Source organism: Dryobates pubescens, chromosome 11, assembly GCF_014839835.1.
Source record: "Dryobates pubescens isolate bDryPub1 chromosome 11, bDryPub1.pri, whole genome shotgun sequence".
Lineage (NCBI taxonomy): Eukaryota > Metazoa > Chordata > Aves > Piciformes > Picidae > Dryobates > Dryobates pubescens.
Genome location: NC_071622.1, coordinates 3,742,794 through 3,770,526, shown reverse-complemented (window position 1 = coordinate 3,770,526; position 27,733 = coordinate 3,742,794). Strand labels below are relative to the sequence as shown.

The 27,733-nt window shown below is 41.8% G+C and overlaps 1 protein-coding gene across 1 annotated transcript in view; it reads right to left on the bottom strand.

Moving 5' to 3' along the window:
* The window catches only part of FAF1 (Fas associated factor 1), a 180,061-nt gene that overhangs the window by 3,322 nt on the left and 149,006 nt on the right, over positions 1-27,733 (bottom strand). Inside the window, exons 16-18 of the mRNA XM_009909019.2 lie at positions 18,228-18,308; positions 17,744-17,821; positions 12,950-13,165 (exon numbers count right to left, since the gene is read on the bottom strand). Coding sequence (XP_009907321.2) covers positions 12,950-13,165; positions 17,744-17,821; positions 18,228-18,308 — 375 coding nt within the window. The remainder of the gene's footprint in view (positions 1-12,949; positions 13,166-17,743; positions 17,822-18,227; positions 18,309-27,733) is intronic.

The following is a 27,733-nucleotide window of genomic DNA, read 5'->3' as shown; positions in this document are numbered from 1 at the left end:
ATTTATAGAACCGGCCTCAATTTGAGATTCCTATTATCTACAGTCCAATTATGCATTCCTGCACAGATGCTGCTTAAATTATTGAAAGGTTATTATCTTAGAAAGCAAACCTGTTATGCAAAAAACAACCAAAGTAGTGCATTTAAGTTTGTGATTACAGAAGTATGCTAATGAAGTATCTTGTTGCATTTTTTAATGTTTTGGTATTCTGCTACAGTCCATTCTTGCACGTCGGCACAGAAAGCGAGGTGAAGAGGGATCTCTGCAACTCACAGCACATGAGGTATTGTGCACCTGAGAAGCAATTCTCCTTTTCAGTTCAAGCCAGTATCTAATTAGACCTCTCTATTTTTGAATCCTGCAGCTTCCCTCCTTCCCTCCCACCCCCCTGAAAAGCTGCGAGAGACACTCAAAAAAAGTCTTCTACATCTGGGAGAAAAAATACGTCTGAAAAGCAAGCCTAGGCAATGAGCACAATCTTTCAGACTACAAACACACAGAAATCTATTATTCACTGGAGTGTAATTCAAGATGCATATCCCAGTCTGAGCTCTAAGGTTTGCAAACTTCAGGTACCCTGAATAACGACAAAGCATGGTGCCCCTTCCTCAGCGTCCTCATACTTTGAAGGTTAGTTATAAAAGCATTGTGGAGTACCTGCAGCAAAAGGACTGTGCAGCTTTTCACCATAATTTCAGTGTGCTGCTTAATTCACTGAGGGACAGCAGAGTTTGCAAATGTTTACACCATTACCCAATTAACTAACAATATGGCTCCTACATCTGTCAACAAACAAAGCTGTTGTTGCTTTGTTTTAGCTCCTTGGCATTTTCTGTTCATATGGGTCGCCATTGTACTTAATTATCACACCATAACCCTTCTGCAGCTTCTACTTTGTTATCTGTGGTTTGCAAATATGTTGTTTACTGTGAAGAAGAGAATCCTTATTAGTGCACTCGGCTCCTACCAGAAGAAATGGTTTCTCTTGTGAATATATGAAGTACAAGAACTAAAATGCTTTGTAACTTAATAACATTTTAAACCAGAATTAGACATTAAAGAATCATATAATGGAGACCAAAGGAACCTGGATGAGCTGTAGCCTGCAGAGGTGTGTCAAATGTGGTGTTCTAATGGATTTTCTTCACTTACATTTATGATGATTATTTAATAAAGCCAAGCTGATACTATATCAAAAGTATAAAATATCTTCATATTTAAATCTCTCTAATTTGTTTCATTACTACTAGGATAAATTCTGGAGTCCAGTGCTGACAATCTTTTGCTCTGATGTCCTTGCATGGTGCTCTTTTCAAAACAGCCCTGCCCACTATGTAAGGTTCATTGTCCCAAACCTGTATACCTTTATTATTTAAAGACTTCTATGCTTTTAGCATTAACACAGGACATCATTTAAGCACATGCTATAGACTGAATCTGGTTTGACTCTGTTCAACTCAGGGAGGTTACATAGATACCCAAATAGTGAAATCAACACTTCCTTGAGCAAGGTTGCAAAATCCACCACGTTAAGTATTCAGCATTTGTTACAGACCTAAACAACAAATGTTGGAAGTACAGTGTTTCTATTTTCAAGTCCTACAGTTGTACTCTTGAAGAGTCCACTCACACATCACATGGTGATAGAATAGACACCAGCTGATGAGGTGAAAGTATTTTTTAAATGTATGTTGTGGTTTTGCCAAGCTAAGTATTTTATATTGTAATGAAATATAAACTAAAACCTCCTAAAAAAGTGACTTTAAGTTGTTCCAGATTTATATAGTGAGGGTGGCAGACGAAGGATACAGTGTCCAGATACTAAGAGAGCCGCGCTCAAGTGATAGCAAAATGATTCATACTTAAGCTGACAGAACTGCTGAATAACATGCATGCACATTCTGGCCTGTCCCAAAGCCAAAGCTGAAAGTGCCCTGGCGGTGTTCATCTTCAAGCAAATTACTTTCTTTGCAAACTCCAACACTCTTCTCTCCTCAGGCAAGACTTTCTAACAACGTGACTGAAGGGTGGTAACGGGACTTCATTTCTGTTGGTGTTAGATCTTGCCACTGAGCTGCAAAATGTTTTGGTTTCACTGAAAAAGGTTTCAGGTAGTAAACCAACCCTTTCCTCCCAACTATTGGTACAGTTTTACTGGACTGTATGCTTTGGTACTCTGGAGTAAAGAGTTTGTCTCATAAAAGCTCTATTATGTAACCAATGGTGGTTTGGTGCACAGGAAATGTATTACTTTGATAGGTATCTGCTTAAAAGAATTCTGTGGTAATCATCTCAACTAAGCGCTAACTCTTTGGTTTGATGTATGTCTGTGGCACTTTGAATGATGTAAGACTGCAAAATCAAAAGATAATCTACTTCTCCTGTAAGAATGCAGTAGCTACATACATTTTATTCCAGATTCCTTGGGTTTCTAATGACCCAATAACAAAACATTAATATTAGCTTAAGCACCATTTTAATACATTTTTATATCAAAGCCTTTTTCCTTCTAGAGTATTTTTTGCATTGTTTCTGTGTTCACCTTTGCTGGCCTGCTACACCTCCTGAACAGCTGTACTTTCACCATTTCAAAGGTGTGGTTCCTTACCCTCCCTAACACCGCAGGGAAAAGATAAATACAAAAAAGCCCCATGGCTTAATGCCCAGGAAGGTTATTTAAAAATAAAGAATCGAATACACAATTATTATGACACTTACACAAGCAGTAAATATCACACCCTTCACCTTTCTCTACACCCTAGGACAAGGATCTGATTCCCGAGCAGCACAGCCTCTATGCTACTTACACACGCATGAATACATTTAATGAATCTAACGGACAAAGAGTTCTTTTACTCTCTTTACTAATCCTCCCAAAGTATAAATGCAATAGAAATTACTTAAAGGCACACCTGGTAAAGCACCAGATCTGTTTAAAAAACTATATTTTCAGAATGACACACAAACAAATACAGTGATTCCTTTCTACCTATTGAAAGATCTCTGGGTTGTACAGATAATACGCTCAACTTGAGCAACAAACAAAAGTAGGGCTACTTTACAGGAATATATGCAATTAGATCTGGTTTCGTTGAATAAATGTGGAGATAATTTACATTTGAATTGAAGAAAGCCATCACAAATAAGGAAAAATATGGCATAGTAAAAGACTTCCAGTCTCGTTCCAATTACAAAGGCTCAGTCTGGTTATGTCCCACTCTCACTGCCTTGTTCCTCTGAGGAGATTTTCTCCAAAGAGCATTTTAGAGAAGCGTATTTAAAAATACATTTACTAAGCAAAGAAAAAAGATGTTGGGAAAACAGAAAATCGTTGGTTTATCTTTTACTCTGAGCATGCTTTCCGCTCCCAGAAAAGCCATGCAGCTCTCAGCTAGCTGAGATGCAGCCACTGTACATTTCCATTGGCTACATTTCGATCAGATAATAATTAGCTGCATGGATTCCAGTCTGGGAAGGCTTGTAAAATGGACTCACATGACTTGGCTTTTTAAACAGTAAATTAAGACAGCAACTGTTTTCTCTGCTTTTTAAAATACTAAGCTTAATGGAGGTGTAAATAGTAAGGACCAGCCCAAAGGCAGTGTGCTGCTGTATTTGTACAATCACACCTGGAGTAAGCGATGCTTTTCGGAAGCTCAACACTATGAAATCACAATTCTAGATGAAAATTTGATTCTTTTAGTTGGTCATCACCCCACCCCCACCCCCACCCCCATGTTAGTAGAAGAAAGCTGAAACCCCACAAACACTACTAACTCTTGCACAAAACCACAAATGGCCAAAATACATCTGGCTACTAACAACACTGAAAATATCTTTTGTATTTATTTCCAAGAATGAATCTCACAGAAAAATCACTACACCCAAGGCTGCATCCTCCTCCAGCCTTTCAAACAGCTCATTTGCTGCACTTTTTCACTTTGGCAGAAGTGAAAACACGGAAGGATTTAAATCAATCAGAGTCTCTTTCAATAATGTGACTTTTGTTGATGTGTTATTGATGGCACTAAAATATGTGACAAGTTGCCTCATATGCTGGGAGCAAGAAGTCAAAGTTAGTGGCAGTCAGAGGAGTTATCTGCAGGTACTGAACAGGATGATGCAGTTCTTCACAGTGCCAACAACTCTGAGACTGGAGGACTTCAGATTCAGAGGGAAAAGCAAGATAGCATAAAGCTCTCTTCAGCTTTTCTGCTTTCTTCCCTTCCTTTTTTTTGTTTTGAAATCTTTGACCTGTTTAAGAAATTTCTGTGGTATCTTGGAAAAAAAGAAGCTGAAAAATACCCTGGAAGGGGTCTTTCCCTGACAAAGGACCTGCAGGCAGAGGAAACTCCCATTACCTGCTCCCTCACAGTATTTACTTTCAGTTTTCTTGCCGAGTAGAGAAAGGGTTTAAGCGCTGGCCCCTACAGATGACAGCATTTGTATGTTAAGCATCCTCTGTCTTGTGCCAAGGAGTGGAATAGTCTGTTACCTGTGGGCACTGCTGCCAGCGTGCTCATATCCAGCTAACAGCTACCCATGTATTTAACCACTTTAAAATGTGCCAGCTACAGAGAAGAAAGGTCACGTCCCCAGAAATACTATAGTTTTTGCTGTGGATAGTGATGAAGAGCAGAAAGGAAGGAAACAGCCACATTTTCTGGAAGTCTCAAAACATAAATGCATTCAGTGCTCCAAATGAACTACAAGGACTTTGCTTTGCATATGTACATCCTAGAGGGGGATGGATGTGAACACAGTCACTCACGGGAGAATGACCCAGGATTGGATTCATGTGCACTTAATTACAACTGCATGGAAAAACAATCCAAAAGGATTTTTATCACAAGTTCAAAGGATTAAGATGCTCAGATACCACAAGGATCTCTACAGTATAACGTTGTGATTGGTAGATAGGTAAAGAGAATAAAAAGTGAGCCCAAGACCGCTTTGGTGATTTAGTCTGATGCATTACTTGTGCAATTACCAAAACAGCAGGAGATCATTAAATTTTCTGGTAACCAGATGCAGCATTCTTAGTATCATACTATTACAAAGGCTCTTGATTGGTATTTATCGTTACATTTTCTTCCTCCGAGAAGGAAAAAAACACCAGCCCACAAAATGGACACTAAGCATGAATTCTGGGGGGAAAGTACAGAATATCCCTAGGCCCAGTTTATGCTGGATAATGCCATACGCAACAGAAAAGGTCTGCAGCTTAGCTGTGAATAGTAATGTGCCTTCCCTGAAATAAATGTTCTGTAAAACGGGGCAGTGCCAAATAAAAGAACACTTTTGGTCTGAGGGATGTGCTTGGGTGGAATATATTAATCACATGGCTGGCATTAGTCACTGGGCTGGCTAATGAAGATGACTCAACTGAGAGTTCATGTACTGCACTGAGTATTCAGTGTCGTGGTGAGTGCTTGCTTATTTGAGTGAGGCTCAAGTAAAATAGCTCATCTGAAATGCACACCTAGTTCCTGAAATTGGTTAAACATTCCCTGTATTCAAATAGAGTAGTTGTAGGAAGTCTGAAACTACACTGGCCTATAGAATGTAATTCTATTTCTTTTCAGAATAAGCTTACATCTATGAGGGGAGGAAGACATTCCTTCCATCTCCTTTCGGTGACTTGACATATGAAGGGCTTTCATCTTTCTCTTTGGGTATCTTCATAGCTACTTAAGCAAAGGCACCATGTCTGAAAAGATCAAATGGGTTTTTCTTGGAAGAAAACCTCATGAAAAAAAATCTTTCTGTAATACTTACAGATTTTTTCAACTACCGAGATGGAAAATATCTTGCCACAGAAATAAATACCACATTTCAAGAAGCAAAATCTACTCAATATTCTCTCTAGTGCTACCACAGGGCAAGAGTATCACCCACTCCCTCTGCAGGTGTTGACCAAAAGACTGTGATGTTATTTTTTATAAGGAACAAACTACTTAAGAGCAGTAAAACCTTGAGGTTGCAAATGCTTCAGCAATCTGGCTGCAATGATAAGTGGTCCATTCCTCTTCCACTCAAGGTTAATCAGTCCAATTGTTGTACTGTAACAAGAACAACCAGAAATCATGCTTCTAAAAGAGGCATGGGAATGTGCTAGTCTGGTGTGGCCAATTTGCTTAGGCAACTTCTCAGTGTCTTAACAAAACTAAACTTAACTGCTTGAATAAATAAAATAACAACACATCCTGAACGGAGAGAAAAGAGAAGGGCAGGCAGTATTGACTTAAGCACAGTTGAGGGATGTCTGCCTTTGCAGGTGGCTGTGGCCTTGTGTAAAGTAGATCAGAACTGATAAACATGCCACCACCAGATTTATATTGACCTGAAAGTTTAAATTATGTGAATTAAACCAGATGAGTGCTAATTTATGTACTAGGAAACAAAAGTACCAGTAGCTGAAATGACTGGAACAACAATGAGAATCACACGTTACACCTTCCCTGAACTTGCAAAAACATCCTCAAAGTTTTTTGAACATACCAGAAAAAGATTTCATTCCTTTGCAAGCCTCCTTTGCTGTAAGACAGATATTCAAGTCACTTTTGTGATTTATGTGAAGTCACTAGAAGTGCTGTTGGGTATAACCACAACACTGCATGAATCCTTCCTCACTTAACACCTTTCTTCCATCTTTCTATCAAGATAGTCATTAGGAGAAAGAATATTAAAAGCCAGAAAGGATCCTGGACATACAACCCTTTCATGAACTTTCTGAAGGGCTTAAATACCACCTAATGAGTTTGAAAGTAGGTTATACATAATACATACATAGACTAATACATAGAATAAACCAGGTTGGAAGAGACCTTCAAGATCATTGCGTCCAACCCATCAACCAATCCAACACCACCTAATCAACTAAACCATGGCACCAAGCACCCCATCAAGTCTCCTCCTGAACACCTTCAATGATGGCGACTCCACCACCTTCCCAGGCAGCCCATTCCAATGAGCAATCACTCTCTCTGTATAGAACTTCTTCTTAACATCCAACCTAAACCTCCCCTGGCACAGCCTGAGACTGTGTCCTCTTGTTCTGGTACTGGCTGCCTGGGAGAAGAGACCAACATCTGCATATGGACCACACTAATATTAGCTTTCCAAGAATATCAGAGGACAGTTACCTGCTCAGAAGACTACACATGCTAGGTGCTGCAGCCAAATTTACTATCCTGTGGCATTATTTTCACCACTGTGGGCATCAAAGAGGATTATTCCTGCCAGAGCATGGGAATGAATGACCACACTTGGGTTTGGAGAAGTATCATAGTATCAGTCAGGGTTGGAAGGGACCATAAGGATCATCTAGTTCCAATCCCCCTGCCATGGGCAGGGACACCCCACACTAGAAGTATCTTATACTCCCTTATACTCCCCATATAATATTAACAATTGTCTGGCCCTAAATTTACTAAAATCCTGATCACACCTAATTTGATCTGAGATTTAATTTAAGTTTAATTTCTGCTTTTTCAAGGGAGAGACAGATTTTTTGTTCCTGTTTATTTAAACTGCTGTTGAAACTGGTTAATTAAAAGGATTTAAAACATCTTAATACTCTAAACAGACCAAACTGGTTCTGAATTATTAAGCAACACTTTAGATGCATTTAAAGAACCTTAAGTGACTTAACTGCCATCTGATTCTAAGCTGTGGCTCAGAGAAATAAAATGGGAAATACTGTAGAAGTCTTGGCTTACCAGAGCTCCCAGATACAGTAAATAAAGAGCTTAAGTCTCTAATACCATGTCTGCAAAAGGCATACTCTCAAATACACAACTAATCACAGAATCACCAAGGTTGGAAGAGACCTCAAAGATCATCAAGTCCAACCTGTCACCACAGACCTCATGACTAAACCATGGCACCAAGTGCCATGTCCAATCCCCTCTTGAGCACCTCCAGGGATGCTACACCCTAAGGAGAAGAAATTATTGGTTGCAAGTTTGATTTTTCAGAAGAAATTAATAAATTCAGTCTTTCAAAAATAGAAAGCATGCTAGGCCCTCCCTTTCTGAGAGATCCCATAAAGCATTCACAAACACATCATTAACCCTAGGTAGGGTGTCTGAAGCAGTTTGAGTAAAATTTGTTCTGCATATTCCTCCTGCTGTTTCAGCTAGACCTGGTACACCTCAGCTTCTTGCTTGAAGGATGGTGAAATGTCCACTCTGTAAGATGCTAAAAACTTTGAGGAGGACTTCTGCAGATTTCCACCACAGAAGGAAGTGAGGAAATGATCGTCCAGGAAGTCTCCAAAGCACTGGGAGAAGGTGGATCTGGCAGCTGTCAGATCAAGTGGACTGCTGAAATTAGCGTTTGGGAAGGCTTTCAAGAGAAAAGGACTTGGAAGAAATACTGAATGAGAAGGTTGACTGAGCACATTAATATGCTCAGGGTAAACTTTTCGGTTATAGTTAAATGCATTTTGAAGATTAGAGTGATTCTTGGGAGAATGGGAACCACAGTTCTGAAACCAGCACTAACACTTTATAGCTCACACCTTTGCTTCCATAATCCCTTCACAGGTGCATTCAAAATTAATGCAAAGAACTCACAATCACAGAATCATAGAATGGTTTGGGTTGGAAGGGTCATCTAGCCCAATCCCCTTGCAGTCAGCAGGGACATCCTCCACTAGATCAGGTTGCTCAGAGCATTGTCAAGCCTGACCTTGAATATCTCCAGGGATGGGGCCTCAACGACCTCCCTATGCAACCTGTTCCAGTGTTCCACCACCCTCATGGTAAAGAACTTGTTCTTAACATCCACTCTAAATCTACTGTTTTCTAATTTAAAACACTGCCCCTTGTCCTATCCTTCAGGCCTTTGTTAACAGTCCCTCTCCAGCCTCCTTGTAGGCCCCCTTCAGACACTGGAAGGCTGCTCTAAGGTCTCCCCAGATCTTTCTCTTCTCCAGGCTGAACATCCCCAGCTCCCTCAGCATGTCCTCATAGTGGAGGTGTTCCAGCCCCTTGATCATTTTCATGCCCCTCCTCTGGACCTGTTCTATCAGGCTGATGTCCTTCCAGTGTTGAGGGCTCCAGAGCTGGACATAGTAGTCTAGGTGAGGCCTTTGTACTCTGTCACTTTTCACTCTGACAGAGGTGCTTACCAGAGTTAGAGGTACAGGTTACCTACAGGCTGCCTCCATGCCACAGACCCTTGTCGGTATGGTAGGTACACACTGCTGCCTCAGTTAAGGGACTGAAAGAGGAGGTGGTTAATACCTAATTTCAGTGCTAGCAGAAAGAACACCACAGTCAGTGACAAAGGCCCAATAACGAGTCACTGCATGTGCTTAACTGCTTTGGAATGTCACTGCTGCTTTAAAATCTACAAGTAGTGCCTGGAAAAGGTTAATCTGTGTATTTACTCACGTGTAGAAGTTTGTATTTACAGTAGGGTTATGATACCAACTTTAAGTTAGCTAAGGATATCTGTGTAAGCAACTGGAACATAGAACTAGGAACTAATGAATTTTTATTTGCCAAAGAAGTGAAAAATACTTCAACAACACTGTATCAGGGTGTCAGGACTCATAGCTCTGAGAAGCAGGGGGAAATGCTCTAGCCAGTTTACCACAAGACACTTGTGATTTGATTGAAAATAACCCCCTTGTTTTGGCATAACAGAAACACATTTGGGTGTGTGTATGCTACTGCAATACTGATGAGGGAAGGAAAAAAAACAACCTGAGAAGACATGTTTTCACCTTACTGCAGCAAAAAATCCAGCAAAGTAGTTCTGACACCTTCAGAAATATTATGTATTGTTCAAATGCACACAGACAGACATTTTAAATGCTGTTGATTCCTGGAGCACTAGCATCCCAAGTACTCTGTTCTTGTTGCACAGATTTCAATGAATGTTTGTGGTACATGTCATACCTGGAGATCTTAGTGTAATTTTGAGAGACTATCTACCACAAAGCCTAAGGTGATGAATATGAACTTCCACTGTGCTTCCAAGGCATTCATCAAGGACCTCTTTTGTGTTTCTTTTTATATCTGTCTGTGGAATTGTACACTTCAACTTTCTAAACCTGGGGAACATGGCAGATGCCATTTGCAGTTCTCAGTGGTTAGCATACCCCTAGGGATTATACTTTGTCCTAGCTCTGATGGTCACAGTGGCAACTGAATTCATACATGACCGCTGAGTCAATTGGCATGAATCATGTATGTGACTCCTCATATATGGCATTATTAGGTAGGAAGCCTAGAGAAAAGATGGCAGGGTCTTTGCTTCCCATGCGACAGACTGACACTCTGTCCTCTGCTGTTACATTCTCCCTTCTTGGCCCCAGTGTTTGCTGCCTGACAGTACTGAAATCATTGGCCTGTTGCAATTTTTGCCTTTCTACCCCTTTTCCATTTGTTCTTATGTCAGTTGTCTGATGAATTTTTGAGTGTATTACAGCAGACTAAAATTAATTATGACAATGATGTGATCATAGAATCATAGAATCAGCCAGGTTGGAAAAGACCTCAGAGATAATCAACTCCAACCTATTACTTGATACCTAACACCTCCTGACAACTAAACCATGGCTCCAAGGGCCACATCCAGTCTTTTTTTGAACACCTCCAGGGACAGTGACTCCACCACCTCCCTGGGCAGCACATCCCAATGGCCAGTCTCTCTTTCTGTGATGAACTTTCTCCTCACCTTGAGCCTAAACCTCCCCTGGCACAGCTTTAGACTGTGTCCTCTTGTTCTGGTGCTGCTTGCCTGAGAGAACAGACCAACCCCCACCTGGCTACAACCTCCCCTCAGGTAGTTGTAGAGACCAATAAGGTCTCCCCTGAGCCTCCTCGTCTCCAGGCTAAGCAACCCCGGCTCCCTCAGCCTCTCCTCATAGGGCTGTGCTCGAGACCTCTCACCAGCCTTGTTGCCCTAATGTACAGAAGCAGCAGGTCTGAAGTGCAAAAAAAAGGTATAAAAGTGAGAGTAATATACTTGTAGGTTTTTAATATTAGAATAGAATAGAATAGAATAGAATAGAATAAACCAGGTTGGAAGAGACCTTCAAGATCATCGTGTCCAACCTATCATCCAACACCACCCAACCAACTAAACCATGCAACCAAGCATCCTGTCACATCTAACTCAACTATGTGCTAAGACATGAATATGTTATGGGTAGGGAGATTTGACTTGCAAAATATTTCACAGTATCACAGTATAACTAAGGTTGGAAGAGACCCCAAGGATCATCGAGTCCAACCTGTCTCCACAGACCTCATGACTAGACCATGGCACCAAGTGCCATGTCCAATCTCCTCTTGAATGCCTCCAGGGACGGTGACTCCACCACCTCCCTGGGCAGCACATTCCAATGATGAACGACTCGCTCAGTGAAGAACTTTCTCCTCACTTTGAGTCTAAACCTCCCCTGGCACAGCTTGAGACTGTGTCCCCTTGTTCTGGTGCTGGTTGCCTGGGAGAATGTATTTAAAATACATAAGCCCACTGTTTAGACTGTGACAGACTGGTTTTCTTCTGTCAAGTAAGCTCAACAATCAGTAATTCCGGAAACACAGGCGACTCTTCTGGTCTTTGGTTCCACTGGAAATGAGATTACATGATTAAGGAGTAAAGTTAATTAGCGATTAATGAGATTCTTTAAACATTGCTTTTCACTCTGACTTATCAAGATTCTCAGTGTAGGGTAAGGTGGAAGAAAAGCTGTAGCACTACAATCCTGTACAATGTGTTATGCCAAAAACTGGTCAGAAATCACATCCACTCTCAAGGTTGTAAGCTTGCTAGCTAAGGACATTATTTTCTTCCCCGCCAGAGTACTTAAAAATAAGATGAAAAAGCAAGAGGTATTTGTTCCAAAGCAGTACTGCAAACATGCTAAGCAGAGCCTTACTCCTAGTGAACTAACTCCAGGGGCAGTGATGGAAACAAAATGGAAAAGCAGCCCAAGGTATTGAGCTCCTTAAATGGATTAACCAGTCACCTGGAGATGCCCCCAGACAAAAACAACCCCAAAACATCTGATTGAGGGATGCCTACGCTCGTTTGCAGTACAGAGGCAGTCTGGCTAAAAAGCTGCTGAACTTCACCCAGTGCAGTGCCAAGCATATCTGCAGTGCCTGTTACCATCACCTTTTATGCAGGAGTCTGGGTAATTATAGCACAGTTGGACCTACTGACTTCTACTTTTGCTGTAATAATGGCTAAATAGGAAATGAAAGTTAATTTGTAAAGGAGCAGAAAACATAGAGGCATATTTTAGAAGAAACTTAGTAACCAGCATATAAATATTTGCTGATACATAAACAGAATTTAATTGGCTTCTGTAAGCAGCACTGATTTTGAAAATGGGTCACAGCAGGTACATCATTAGAATTTCAAAGTAGGGGATACAAATGATTATTTACTGCTGTTATGTAACAGGTGGATGAGTAATTTATTAGAATGCACTGATTAGCTCACATCTGTGTATCAGCTGACACTGAGCCTTCCTGGCCTATAAAACTGCATCAAAATGGCAAAACCATTGTTAACGCTGGGGGGAAACTTCAACCCACCACACCAGGAAAGATCAGAAGTACCATCTCATGACAGACCTAAAAAGCCTACCAGTATGGATGCAGTTTCCCTCAAAACAGGACATTAATGATGCTGCCTCTGCATATTCAGGCAGTTTTGATTGAACATGGCGCACAGTTTGTTTCTTTCACTAACAGGATGTTTTACAATGTCACTGGAAACAGGTTTCTCAAAGCAGATTTGTATGTAGCATATGATAGCAGTGGTAGGTTAGCATCTGGCTTGCTTACAGCCACAGAGCTTGGCAGCTCTCCAGTTTATTCAGGCATAGCTTTTACCTCGTGTGCTATAACACACTGGTCATCTAGCGTACAGGGGTGAGAAGTAGCGGTAGCTGTTCCCGAAAGGTACATTTACTCACATCTCTCTTTGGAAAGGTGCCCAGCAGCTTGTACTCCTCCCAAGGATACCCCTTGGAAGCTACAAAATCAAAGACAACCTGCAGCTTGCTGCTGGCCAGGAAACGTCGCTCAAAGAATTCTCCGCTGGGCGTCCGAATACGCAGTTTACTGACAGACTCAGTGCTCTCCTCTTTCGGTTCGGGAGGCAGAGATTGCTCAAGAGAGAGCCTGATAGCCTGAGGAAGGAAAAACAACCACTTAGCTTGCAATGCTAGCAGCAGAAGAAAACACCAGAAAGCTTTCCTTTTTATTGCTTCTAGAACTCCAAGGCATGCAGGAGTGCCCCAGAGCCATAGTTGTGTTTTATATCTCAGTGACAAAATCATTTTTATTCATTCCTTAATAACAGCCCACCAGACAACTAATTAAAATAAATCCTTCTTTATAACACATATTATTAGGTCTACAGTTAATGCACGGTGGGGATAAGTAATTTAATGATTTGGCAGAAAGCCTTGGAAAAAAATTTGAATGAGAGACTATTTGTCAAGTGGCCAATTACTTCCTTTAAAGGGTATAAATTAAAAGGCAGTAAAAGTATTTCTTTAAATGCACACAGCAAATTGCCTTCCTCTTGCACTGAGTAACTGACCACTTGCAGCAAAGACCAGACCTTTAATGGCAGGTCAAAGTAAATGGAAATGTATGCAGGTTTGATACAAAAACCCTGGAAGCATTGGTAAAAGACATAATTAAAGAGATCATGAAGGTATATAAAATTAGGTATGGTCAAGGAAGAAAACTGGACGAACAGAAATGGTTAACTTCATGATTTAAAGCAAGCCATTATTATTATTAATAATTATTATCATCACTATTTGCAGGAAGGTGGTTCCAAGGCCAGGTGTGCACATTGTCTGCAACAACCTGAATGAAACCAGCCCCAAAACTGCAATGAAATTGCAGGTCTAAAAACATGTATGACTGCTTTTCTGCTAACGCCGTGGGTACTGCTGATATCAAGATTTTAAGGGCAGGAGCCAAGTCTGTGTTCTCTGTCCTCCCCCTTCATGAGCTACTGCAACATCAATATTTTGATCAGAAATTATTTTTTAAGAATTGCTGCCTAATCTCAGAGTGCTGGAGGAGGTGGACTGGACTTCTGGGGGTACCGAGTCTGGGTGGTACTGGTGGGCGGGCACTGGCATCTGTTACAAACCAGCCCTTTCTTAGAAAGCAGCCCCGTTACACAATCACCTCGCTTGAGACAGCAGTCAGGAAGAATGCCAATGAATGGAAGCAGCAGCATGACCACACTGCCTCCCCCAAAATGCACCTGAAAGACAGTTTTGCAAAGTGAAGGGGCAGTCAGGCTGGGATTTACCCAGATTTTCAGGGAACTTTCAAGATAACACAGTTGCTATTTGCGCCTTTGAAAACCTCCCCAAGGTCATTCGGTAACAGAAACTGACGCAGGAAGATTACATTACAAAGGGAATGGACTGGGCAGAACCAAGATTGCGAAGGCTTTTCAACAGCCTACTTCTTACATATGAACCTCTGAGCAAATTATATCTCAGTATAAATATTTATACATAGAACTTGAGTTCATTTTTGCTCATCTACTGTGAGATTCTATTTTAAATAGATTCTATTTTAATTTTCTCATTCTCAACCACCTGCTTACTATCTTTCTGTTTTGACATTTCCCCACACAGTATAACAACAGATGCTACATTGTTTACTGAACCCAATCAATTATATTATAGAAAAATAAACAACAGTAGCTCATTAGAGCTCTTCTCTTGTGCAAAGAGTGCGCCGCTCCCCAAAGTAACTACTCTCCAAGGCTTCAGCATAAAATGGCAATTTACAGTGGATATTCTGTACCAGCAAACCAAGGCAGAAAATGACAGAGTGATGGATCCCATTAAAAACTCTTGGACCTGAACAAGCAATTTCAGTTTGTTGATAAAAAGATGTTCAGTATGCGAATAGCTCACCAGCCCGATTTTAAACGTATGAACTGAACATAAAGCCACTTCTGTAAGTAAACACTGTTGCAGAACAATTCAGCCTAAGTAATCTGTATGGAAAATGGGGAGTGTTAGTAAACATTATTGTTAAAATCCCTTTTGTTCTGCTAAGCAAACAGATCCCATTATTTTCATTACTGCGCTCCACGCTAAAACAGGGAAGCCCAGGTACATTTTGATAATGTGGGCCAGTCTTGCAGCCTTTGCCTAAGAAAACGATTTCCAAAAGGCCAAGCTATCAGAAAAGGTTCAGGAGCAGATATAATAAAGCAGAATTAATTATTGTTTCTATGCATGCAAAATTACTTAAACACCAACACCCCCCTACCCCCCCCCCATGTTTCTTACTTGATGCTGAGTGTGAGCTGATTGCTCAGCAGCCCGCTACTGCTCAGGACTGGTCTATGTTCTATTGCTATTAACCTCACAGAATTGCCATCTTACAATTGCTCTTGACACAATTCTCACAGCTTAGTTCTCTGCATTGCTCCCTCAGTTGTTTTTTAGCTTCCATTCTTGGCTGATGTTAACAGGAGCTAAATAAGTAATCAGATACTGTAGGATAAGAAAGAAGAAGGGGACTGCATCTTTCCCAAACCACCGAATACTCCTGTTTGGTATTTGCAATGCAGCACAGTTTAAAAGGTTCCTGAATGCCTAAGTGGTTCAGGTTTTTTAATGCCATTATCTTGGTCAAAAAATATATATGCAAATGCACTGCTCATACAGTTTGTTTATTGGGTTTATTGCAGGGAATAATAAATGTGTTCGTAGCCAACTTTTTTTTTGTAGTTGTATAATGCAATTTTTTCATACATCAGCAAAGTACACAAGACTGAAATGTCAAGTATACATTTAAGTCACGTGGTGGGGGGGTGGTGGAAATGAGCAAGGCTGTGATTTATCAGAATTCCACCAGTTCCAAGGACTTTAACTAAGTGGAGAATTAAATGACAATCTAATTCCAAATTTGAAATCTCCGTAACACATGGAAGTCAGATGAAAGAAGTTCCATTAAGTCCACCAAAAACAGAGGAACTCTGATATTTTATATAAATGATTTTTTTTTTCCCCATCTTTCAATTTTATTTATACTTGATATAATACTGGAAGCATACTCAGGAACTATATGTTCAAGAGGGCTGCAGATACAGCTCTGTATTAATTATCAGTAGCAGAATCTTACAAGCCTGGAAATCAAAGGCCAACTTCCAATCAACTGTGCTTTCAGCCAAGACATCTACATGTGAATATCTCTTCTGAGAATTTTATTCCAGGGTTTCAATGACCTTTACAAGTATCATCTGTTTCACAGCAGTTCAGTAAGGACTTATGCTTCAAGAGGTGGAAATATTTTCATGCCTAGTCTGTTTTAGCAATCCTTTGAAATGTGGTGGGACTTCAGGGGAAGAAACAGGCTGTACACCCCAACCCTTTTACCACATTTTGTATTTGCCAGGAGATGAGAAAGAGGAAGTCACTAATACATGGAAATGCCTGCACGGACACACAGCTAGGGCAGGAGCTAGCCTAGAGCCTGGAAAGAGCCTGCAGGAGCTGTCTCTGACAGGCACTGTGATCCTTGAAAATCATAGAATTATTAAGGTTGGAAAAGGTCACTTGCATCATCAAGTCCAACTGTCAACCCAACACCTCCATGCCCACTAAACCATGTCCCAGAGTGCCATGTCTACATGTGTTTTGAATGCCTTCAGGGACAGTGACTGAGAATCTACAAAACACAAGAGTTTGAGGAACAAATACTCTTCACTGCACATAGTCTCTACTTTCCTATATAGGCTTAGAAACATAAACACAATTTTTACTCTGAGAAAGATTCTGCAGAAGCCTGCTTAGGAATTATAAAAAGTACCATAAATAAAATTTTCTAGATTTTGTTTTAATTTTTTGTTTCACCTTAAATATATTATTTTTTACAGTCCTTTTGTCTTCCAAATTAAATGTGCAACTTGTCTGATCAGATTTGCAGCTACTCTTTGTCTAAAGGGAGAGGGAGAGGAGAGGGAGAGGAGAGGGAGAGGAGAGGGAGAGGAGAGGGAGAGGAGAGGGAGAGGAGAGGGAGAGGAGAGGGAGAGGAGAGGGAGAGGAGAGGGAGAGGAGAGGGAGAGGAGAGGGAGAGGAGAGGGAGAGGAGAGGGAGAGGAGAGGGAGAGGAGAGGGAGAGGAGAGGGAGAGGAGAGGGAGAGGAGAGGGAGAGGATTAACCAGGTTGGAAGAGACCTTTGAGATCATCGAGTCCAACCTATCATCCAACACCATCTAATCAACTAAACCATGGCACCAAGCACCCCATCCAGTCTCTTCCTAAACATCTCCAGTGATAGTGACTCCACCACCTCCCTGGGCAGCCCATTCCAATGGCAAATCACTCCTTCCATGAAGAACTTCTTCCTACTTCCTGGAAGAAATGACAGAGCTCCATGGTATTACATTTTTAAAAGGTGTGTCTGGAGAAACAAGGTTAGAGGTTCCCAAGGATTCCACCATTTATGGAGCTCATTTCACAGATCTATCCAATATATGGCTGTAATTCACACCCAGATGTCATAATTGTCATCTGATGGTAGAACAGGAGAGCTAACAGTGGCTGAAAATGCTTTCGTTGCGTTATGGTTTATACGTATAGCAAATATGTAATTAAAAAAAAGAAGTGTTCACATAAAAAGTATACTTGGAATGAAAGCTGCAACGTGTGTTGAATGAAAGTTGCAATGTCCATAAACTTCATGAACTCAAAAAGTTGTCAGAAAACTTCCCACCTCACGTTCTTCCTCCTGTTCTTTCCGAATTTGCTCCAGGCGAAACTGCTCTGCCATTTCTCTCTCTTGTGCTTCCCTCTGAAAAACACAAACAGCAATCACACATCTGTTGCCTTGCTTCCCATAGTTGTGTTAAATGGTGTGCATCAGCCATATAAAAGCAAAGAAACTTCTCAACTTTTCTGTAGAAATTAATACAACAAATAGGACATTTATTAAGTGAGCTCTTCCTGCCATTCTTTCCCAGCTTCTAGAATTAAGTGAGGCCAGGACTGCCATAGCAAAATAACCTCAATCACATCTACCCCTCATGACCGTATCTGGTGCCATTTATAACCACTGAGGGTAGTAACTGCTCTTACAGCATCCCTCCCATCTTAAGAGCAGAACTGAAGGCAGGCAGTCCTCTGCACCAGAGAGAGATTTCACCCCCTGTGCAGATTCCCATCCCAGCACTCATGCCATCGCTTCACCCTGCACACACCTTCGCTCTGTCGGCCTCCAGCGATATGCGGTACGCTTCGTCCTGCTCCCTCTTCACATTCTCTCTGGCTTCACGTTCATCCTAAAGTGAAAACAAACAAACAAAAAACCCCCAAACCATCAGCAAACAGTGGACCAGTATGAAATACATCATTATGTTCACAGCACTCACAGTCACTCACCCAGTGGCTTTAAAATATTTGACTGCCTTACTTGTCTAACTTCTGCCAGGACAAACGAGTTCCTAAATACCTCAAAGGTGACTTTGGCTTTAGAAATTACAACTCACCTAAAGCTGTGTTTCATTGCCATGTAACAGAATTGGTGTGTCCAAGCTTTGACCTGAAGGCTGGACCTGGTAGCAAGGCTCTTTGCCCTGCCATCTGTACCAGGGCCATGGCCAGTGCAGTCTCCGTCTGTTCCAGCCACATAGGAAGGGGGTCTCTGGAGGGGTATGTGTGGGCTGCTGCTGGGGAGGTTTTCACTCCTGCAGCTGACAGTTTGGATGGTATTGTAATAGAGAAGGACAGACCGTGGTTTAGAGGATGAGTCTGGATTTTAATTTGCAGGTAATGGCTTGCCTTGTCAGAGGGCCTGCTCCCAGGTCCTTCCTAGGTAAAAAAGCCCTCAGGAGGATCTATCCAGGGTCATGACTATTAAACACACACAGAGGCCTCACTTGACAGTGTTAAATATGATACAAAAATGGGAAACTTGCAAGTCGTGCTCTGAAGCATCTCAGGTGGACAAATGCAGGCAGACAAGAAACATGAGGTTCATGTGCTGATTTCAAGTCAGCAAATCTAGCAAAGTATCTTATTAATGATCACAGCACAAAGAAATAAAGGTTTACTATAAGTACAGGAAGAATCACCCCGCATGGTGGAGGATCAAGAACTGGATATCCCCAAAAGCTGGAATAACTGCTCTGGGGTGATGTCTGATAAAGCAAAGTGTACAATCAATAGCTTCATACTCTGCCTCCGCAGCCAGAGACAGCATCTGCTTCCCTGTGCTTACTCCTCTCACATCTTATAATCCTTGCAGAGCCCTGCAGAGGTTGCACTGGTCTCTACAAAAATCAATAAGATTTAGCTGTGAGACTGCTGGTGAGCTCAGCACAGTCACCTGTAGTTACCAGTAATACAGCACTTGCACTGCAGTAATCTGTCCCCTGTATTTCCTAGAAATTAAAGACTACTACCTAGTGCTTCTTGAAGAATTATGTTAATTTTCCCATTCATCTGCAAGGGAACTTAAAGGAATTACTTTCACTTAAAGGAATTACTTTGCAAAGCGATCGATTTTCTCCCCAGAACTTCCCTACTTGGCAAAAATTCATTTCTAAATGGGAGAAGCACACATTAACTGTTATTATCACGTCATGCAAACATGCCAAGATGTTCTTCAAACAAAACTCTTGACATATTAGTGGTTAAAAAGCTTTAAAGTAGCATGTGACCACATGAGGCAAGAACAAATTGCAGGAAAAGGTATAAAACCTCCTGTTGGAAAGTAACAAGATCTTTTTAGAGGAAACTCTTCTTCCTTACAGAAACGGGACCCAAGATTATGCTGCAATCAGTGTGTCCTAGATTTCATTCACAGAAGATAAAGAAACCATCACTTTATTCAGTGAAGACGTGAGTAGAAGTAATTCTTTTCTTGCTGAAAGGACAATAACCACTGAATAAGCCATTTCTCTTCCTGGCTTCTCTGGACCTTCAAAAATTAACTCAAACCTGACAGAAGAAACTACCCTACATTAATATTCAATTTCTGAGAAGGGAGGGTATTGATATAGTCAAAAGGAAGAAGACTTCAGGCAACCTGCATGAGGACAAGCGTTAAAAAAATATGGTAATTATTTCAGAGAGAATCTATTTAACATTCATGTTTTGCAACTTCATGTATCACACCTAACTCAGCAGAGCAACTGAATTTCCAAGGTCACACAAGTCCAGCAATGCCCAAAAGATTAGATGCAACTGTTCCGATGGAAGTCTTTTAGCCTGGAGAAGAGGAGACTCAGGGGTGACCTTATTACTCTCTACAACTACCTGAAGAGAGGTTGTAGACAGACGGATGTTGGTCTCTTCTCCCAGGCAAGCAGTACCAGAACAAGAGGACACAGTCTCAGGCTGCGCCAGGGGAGGTTCATGCTGGATGTTAGAAAAAAGTTCTATACAGAAAGAGTGATTGCACATTGGAATGGGCTGCCTGGGGAGGTGGTGGAGTTGCCATCACTGGCCTGTATTAGGAATAGTGTGGCCAGCAGGAGCAGGGAGGTCATTGTGCCCCTGTACTCTGCATTGGTTAGGCCACACCTTGAGTACTGTGTCCAGTTCTGGGCCCCTCAGTTTAGGAAGGACATCGAGACACTTGAACGTGTCTAGAGAAGGGCAACAAGGCTGGGGAGAGGCCTTGAGCACAGCCCTATGAGGAGAGGCTGAGGGAGCTGGGATTGTTTAGCCTGGAGAAGAGAAGGATCAGAGGTGACCTCATTGCCCTCTACAACTACCTGAAAGGTGGTTGTAGACAGGAGGGGGTTGGTCTCTTCTCCCAGGCAACCAGCACCAGAACAAGGGGACACAGTCTCAAGTTGTGCCAGGGGAGGTTTAGACTCGAGGTGAGGAAAAAGTTCTTCACTGAGCGAGTCATTCGTCATTGGAATGGGCTGCCCAGGGAGGTGGTGGAGTCGCAGTCCCTGGAGGTGTTCAAGGGGAGATTGGACGTGGCACTTGGTGCCATGATCTAGTTGTGAGGTCTGTTGGAACAGGTTGGACTTGATGATCCTTGGGGTCTCTTCCAACCTTAGTTACTGTGATACTGTGTGATACTGTGATACTGTGAGAAGACTTGATGGGGTGCTTGGTGCCGTGGGTTAGTTGCTTGGGCGGTGTTGGATTGGTTGATGGGTTGGACGCGATGATCTTGAAGGTCTCTTCCAACCTGGTTTATTCTATGTATTGTATGTATTCTATGTAAGTCTCCTTCCTTCATCAAAGATTTCAAGCAACACTACATAGAGTTACTTTACCCTACAAAAACACCCAGCCATAAACCAAAGAAACACAGAAATGCCCAACCCAAAGCAGAAAAAACCACCCATGAAAAGCAAAAAATTATGGAGTTATAAAAGCTGTTAAAGCTCCCTTAGAGTTGTAAGAAATTGAGTGCTGGCTTTTATTTTACATATGTTACAAACCATCTACAAGACTCTGGGAAGTTACTTGTGATGAGCTTAGGATTTATTTACCTACAGAGAGCTCCACAGAAGAGTTTTCTAAATAGGTTTAAAACACATCATCTGGATGCTAACTGCAAAAAATACTGACACTATAGATTCTACAACTAGAATCTAAACACTAATTCCAGGCATTTGAAAAAAAAAATAATGAAATTCCTTTCCTGCCTATTCATTGCAGTTATCATCATCCCAAAAGTGGATTATGAAAGAGATGTCAGGAATGTGAAGAATTACTACGCATGACTGCCTGGTCCTCACAGAAATATGTGAGGCACATCTCAAAGTAAATGACCACACCACTGAACTTCACACTGCGTTGAAACAATCCTGTTCTTACGGAAATAGACCTTAAAAAACCAACCTGAAATCCAGATTTCTTTAGGGAAGAAGCAGAGGTAATGTGAAATGTGTCTTTGTACTTCCTTCTGCGTTTTGTTAACGCTGCTCACGCTCAAGGGGAAACACCTCCTCTATTGAGATGATGGCAAACTTGTAATATTCTCTGCTCCAGAGTTACACCTTGGACAAATTTTAAGACATTAGAGGAAGCGGTTCCCCTTTTTGTAATGCAGTTTATTTTAGTCCTCTCTTCCTCTTAGAGAAACCACACGAAGTATGAGGATGACTCAAGCTCACCAGAAAGCAACAACAGAAATTTCATAATGGTGATGGGAAAAACAGAAGGGAGTATTTTGCAGAGAATCTTTCATTGCACTAACAAAGAGCACATGAAGGAAAACAGAATAGCCATACCACCAAGAGTTAATTCTAAAAATGTCATGCTATCCATCCACAAAACTTTAGGCAGCTGGTAGCTTCCCTGTTAAACTCTACATAACTTGCAGCATTGCCTGAACAGTCATCTCCACAATACTTTCAACAATGAAGGCAAAACTGCCATCTCCATTTTTCAAGAAACCGAGGTACAAACAGGTGCTGACTTATCCCATGCCACTTACAAAGCTTTCATCAGAAACTGGAGTTATATAGCATTGTTTAATTCCACAGCAGCCACTGAAGGCTGGTGCAAATGCAAACCATCCGCATCCCAGTGGTCTGGGGCATGGGATGAGAAGACTTCGCTCCTTAAAGGGAAAAAGGATCTTTTTGCTTTCTCATTTTGATAATGCAACAACAGGGAGGATGTTAATTCAATGGAAATTTGATAGTTGGAAAAAAAAGTTTGCATTTACCCACAGAATATGCTCTTCAGGTACAAATTTCCTTTGCTATCATGCATCTTTCAGATGCAAAGTCATAACAAAAAATAGGGAACACTTACAAACTAGCTACAAGGGACCAGGCAAAATCTTCCCTTGAGTAATATCCAGAGCTACCAGACTAAGACAAATCTACAGATAAGGTTGAGAAGAAATTCAGAATAACTCTTTCCAATAATTATTCCCTAAATAATTTCTGAAGTTACCCCTGCAGATGCAGGATGATGCAAGAGACGGATTCCTGTCTGCATTTAGGACAGCAATGCCTTCTTTTCCTGCAGATTCTACAGGGAAAATAATACACAATGCAGTTGGGTCTTTGGATTGGCTGTTTTACTGGAAAAGCCAGCATTGGCTCTTCTGGACTTTTTTCAGTTTTAATTTTATCACTGAGTTTCTGAAGGTAGGATTTAATCATTTAACCCTAGGAATTTAGTTCTGCACCTGATTTGTCTCAGCGAGCTCTTATACTTTATTTCCCACTGCCCTTTGGGATCAGTTTTACTGTGAAGTAAAACTGAACGAGACAGAACTTGAGAAGATAACCCTGAGCAGAAGACGTTTCTCAGAGCATCAGCGAGTAAATGGCTGTTACAAGAAAGAAAAAAAGAAAAATAATTAAGAAAAAAGAAAAGAGAGAAGTGTATTTAGAAATGCTGAATGCTTATCTGAAAGACAGTTCATTTCACTGAACCACTCCTGAAATTAAAATCTGCAAATGCTTAAGGCTATTCATGGGAGCGTTAAAGAGAAACACCCCTTTGTCCAAACAAAGCACTGCAAGAAAGGCATTAATTTGACTCACTAAGATGACAGACTTGCACATTGTATAACTTACACATATATGACGGGGATATATGGGAGAAAAAAAGCGTCCGCAGAATGTGTTAGGCATATGGGAACGATGAAGACAAAGCAAATGAATGTTTCTGTGGCGTCAAAACCACAGGTGGGGAGGCTGGACGGGGCTGAGTGAGGGAGCACAACACCACAGAACTACCAGAGGATCCTGCCCGTCTGTATCAAAGGCTGAAAGCCTGGCAACAGACACTTATTTTTGAGAGTTATTTCAAGTGACAAGAAAAAACCCAACCCCAAACCCTTCAAGAAGCAGGCCTGCAGTGACTTTCCATTGGAAATGAGCCAGCCGGTCCTGCTACACGTGCCCACCCAGGCTGCAGACCAGGGAGAGCTACTGTTTGTCAAGAGAAACTAAGCAAACGTTCTAGTGACTGGAACCATCAACATGTAGAGCCAAAAAAAGCCACCTGCACTAAAGATATTTTCATTTTATCTTCTTTCTTTCCTCTGCCATTGCCTTGTATTTTGTCAAGGTTCAAAACACGCCGCCAGCTCCCACAGGCAGCACTGGCGGCCGCTGGCGCATCAGCGCGGTGAAGTGCACAATGGGGGAGCCATTGTTTGGGATGCTATCATATTACAACTACAAAACTGGAAAATTTAATCAAATAAATTTTGATTACTGTAGTTTAATTAGTTATAACTAGTAATAATTAGTCAATGTGCTAATTGGATTTTTTTGGAGGGGTTAAATCACAATCTTTGTTAGATGGGCTGTCATCACCGTAGTGCTGTTGCGCTTTGGAATTTAATGAATTTCACGTATTTGTTCTCATAACCTCCTGTTGTGCAAATATTATATACCATGATACACATGACAGTGTTAGATGGAACACATATTATCAAAAGGGATTCAGATGCTTAATTTCTGCTGATTTTAATGGGAGCTTCCATCCCTCAACAGAAAGTGCAGGGGTCTGCTGCACGGCTGATGGAAGCACTTCGGCCACACTCTAACTGGACAGCACAGCCACAGGTAAGGAGTGGAGAAAAGCAACCAGGCTAAAGGAGGAATAGACCAACAGACCATGGATTAGGAGATAATGCACTAGCACCAGTCCTCTTTTGCTTCCTTTCTGGCTGTGAGATATGTCTTTGGAAGAAGAAAGAGAAAAGGTGTTGGAAGCTAAAACTGTTAAATTATCGTATCGAAAAGAAGGAGGAAATACCTAATGTTTGACAGCAGTGAGGCAGAAGAGGAGGAAGATATAGTCATACCAGGCTTCTCACTGCAACGTTATGGAAACAAACCTTGGCCTGTACAGCCCCATCTAACACAAGAGAGTTCTGGGCTACACAGGCAGGAATATTTTGACAAGAAGCTGTGGCTGGGAAAAGAAGGTGAATTATTGTTGCTGTTCTGGAAGGTTTTCTCTTTTGCATGTTGGGTTTTTTTTAATCCCCACCCAGATATTGGTAAGGAAGGACTTCTAGTTTCCTCACAGAATCACAGAATGTTAGGGGCTGGAAGGGACCTCAAAAATCATAGTATCATAGTGTCAGTCAGGGTTGGAAGGGACCACAAGGATCATCTAGTCCAACTCCCCTGCCAGAGCAGGATCATATATACCCTGAAATGCCTCCAGACAGGACTTGTGTATCTCCAGAGAGTGAGACTTATGCTGTAGCACTGTCTAGGAAGAAGAGAGATGTCACCTAAGATCAGAGAGCAAAGATGGTGCTTCTGCAGGTCTACATTTTTGTACAGCTTATCTTCAGTGCTGGCCTATTAACAAGAGTTTTTCCAGTTTAAGAATGTTTGTCTCTCTTTTACACGAAAGAATACAGCGTGTCAGCAGACATAATTTAAAGTGAGCTGAAGGTTTTAACTGGTATTTGTGAAAACATGAAGGTTTTTGAAGCAACTACGAGTATCACAATGCCACCTTGAAGTCTAACCTGAGAGCAGGAGCGCTGGTGTTGCATAACGACAAAAATAAACACGGCGAGAGACCTACTGTTGCTGAAATGTGGACAAGTTGGACCAGCTGTGTAACAGTCAATGCTTCTACAGTAATAAACGTTGACAGCAAAAATAAAAAGAATGCATTACTGAGGCATCATCAAATGAGCCCTGTCATTACATGGAAACTCCACCCTGCATAAGCTTGTCAAAAAGTGTTACTGTAATCCTTTGAGAAGCCTCCTCCTCAGGCAATGGAGGGAAAAAAAAATTGTTCGGGATCAGCCCAGAACAGGTGTGCTGTGCTGTAATGCCAGGATTTAATCACGTATCTCTTCACATTAATCTCACAAAGGAACTAACTATTTGTGCCCATCATGTCACGCTGAGATGATTATTTAACTCTCCAATTAAAGTAAGCAAGCTAACAGGGTGTTTAAAAGCAGACATTCCAGGGCGTGTCATATTTTACAATTGTTATTTGTTTTCCTAAGTCCAGCACCAGGCATTGACACCAAAGAGGAACTGATACCATGCGCTCTTTTCAAAGTCAGCCCCTGAGAAATCGCAGTTCACACCTCAATCAACAGGGGCAGAGGATGGTTGTCCTTGCTCTGGTACACCCTTCTCAACTCACAAGATAAACTCCTTAGTGGCCTTTATCTGCCCTTGTCAAATACCCTACCCCGCTGCCTGAACGGCAGTTGAGGTATCAACATTTGTGGTGTGGGCCAGAGGAGACAACATGGTTAGAAAAGGAAAATGTGTCCAACAGATCTATGAAGTCATTAATGTGGCTTCAGAGTAATTCTCAATACACAGCCTGAGGCTGGTCTTCAGACCCTAGATCAGACTGCACTGACAAAGGTGGGACTGTATCCTGCCCAACTGGCCTTGCTGCTGTTGATGCCACTGATTGATAGATTTATAGAATGGGTTGGGTTGGAAGGGACATTGAAGATCATCGTTCTGACTCCCCTGCCATGGACAGGGACACCTTTCACTAGACCAGGTTGCTCCAACTCCCCTGTCATGGGCAGGGACACCTTCCACTAGACCATGTTGCTCAAGGCCTCATCCAGCCTGGCCTTGAACACATCCACGGAGGGGGCATCCACAACCTCCCTGGGCAACCTGTTCCAGCGTCTCAACACCCTCACTCTAAAGAATTTCTTCCTAATCTCCAGTCTAAATTTACCCTTCCTCCTCAAGCTTAAAGACATTTCCTCTTGTCCTATCACTACAAGTCCTTGTAAAATGTCCCTTCCCAGCTTTATTGTAGGCCCCCTTCAGGTACTGGAGCGCTGCTATAAGGTCTTCCCAGAGCCTTCTTTTCTCCAGGCTGAACAGCCCCAACTCCTGTAGCCTGTCTCCATAGGAGAGGTGCTCCAGCCACCTGATCATCTTCGTGGCTCTCCCTTGGACCCACTCCAGCAGTTCAATTTTCTTCTTATGCTGGGCCACCAGAACTGGCCATTGGCCTTTTCTTATCAGAAGCAAACCATCAGTACCTGCTGACCACATTTTATTATTTGTGGCTTGTCACTACACCAATTTAAGTAGCAAACTTATAAAAACAGGCAGCACAACAGCTAGACCATGTATCTACAGTGCCATGTCACCAGTGTGGTCCAAAGGAGGCAGGAGGTTTCCAAAATGTCATCTGAGCAACTCAGTTCAGGGGCAGCATGCAACCAGTCCAGTAATTCATGACTGGCCCAGAAGCTTTGGAGGGGCAGAGGAACAAATGGGACAGCAAATTGATCTTCATTTCAGAAAGCCTGGTAGAGAAAATGGGTGACTAAGATACACACCAGTGCACCTCAAGACAGGTAATCTGGATGACTATGGGTATGTACATGCATCTCACTGTTTTTAAGGTGTTTCTCTGGAGATTACATAAGAAAATGCTTAACCAAACACAATGTAAAAGATTAAATCCAATTGGTGGTTAAATGATGGTATTTTAGTACTTGACATTGTAGGAATATGCCCCGAATTTGTCTGATTTGAATTTTACAAGGCTACACCAGCAAATTTTACTAATACATAGATACAAACACACAGGATTTAGCTAACCATACTAATAGCACCAGCTAAGGAAGTGACTCCCTTTGCTCAGGGGACACACGTCAGCAATGCGGTTCTCAGTACCTTAACTGCACCACTGGTGGATGATCAGTGACAGGGAGCTGGCTGTAGCGCGATACCTACACGGCTATAGCCACCGTCAGGGTGAACAGCTGTACCCTTATCTGACAGTGGTAACAGCC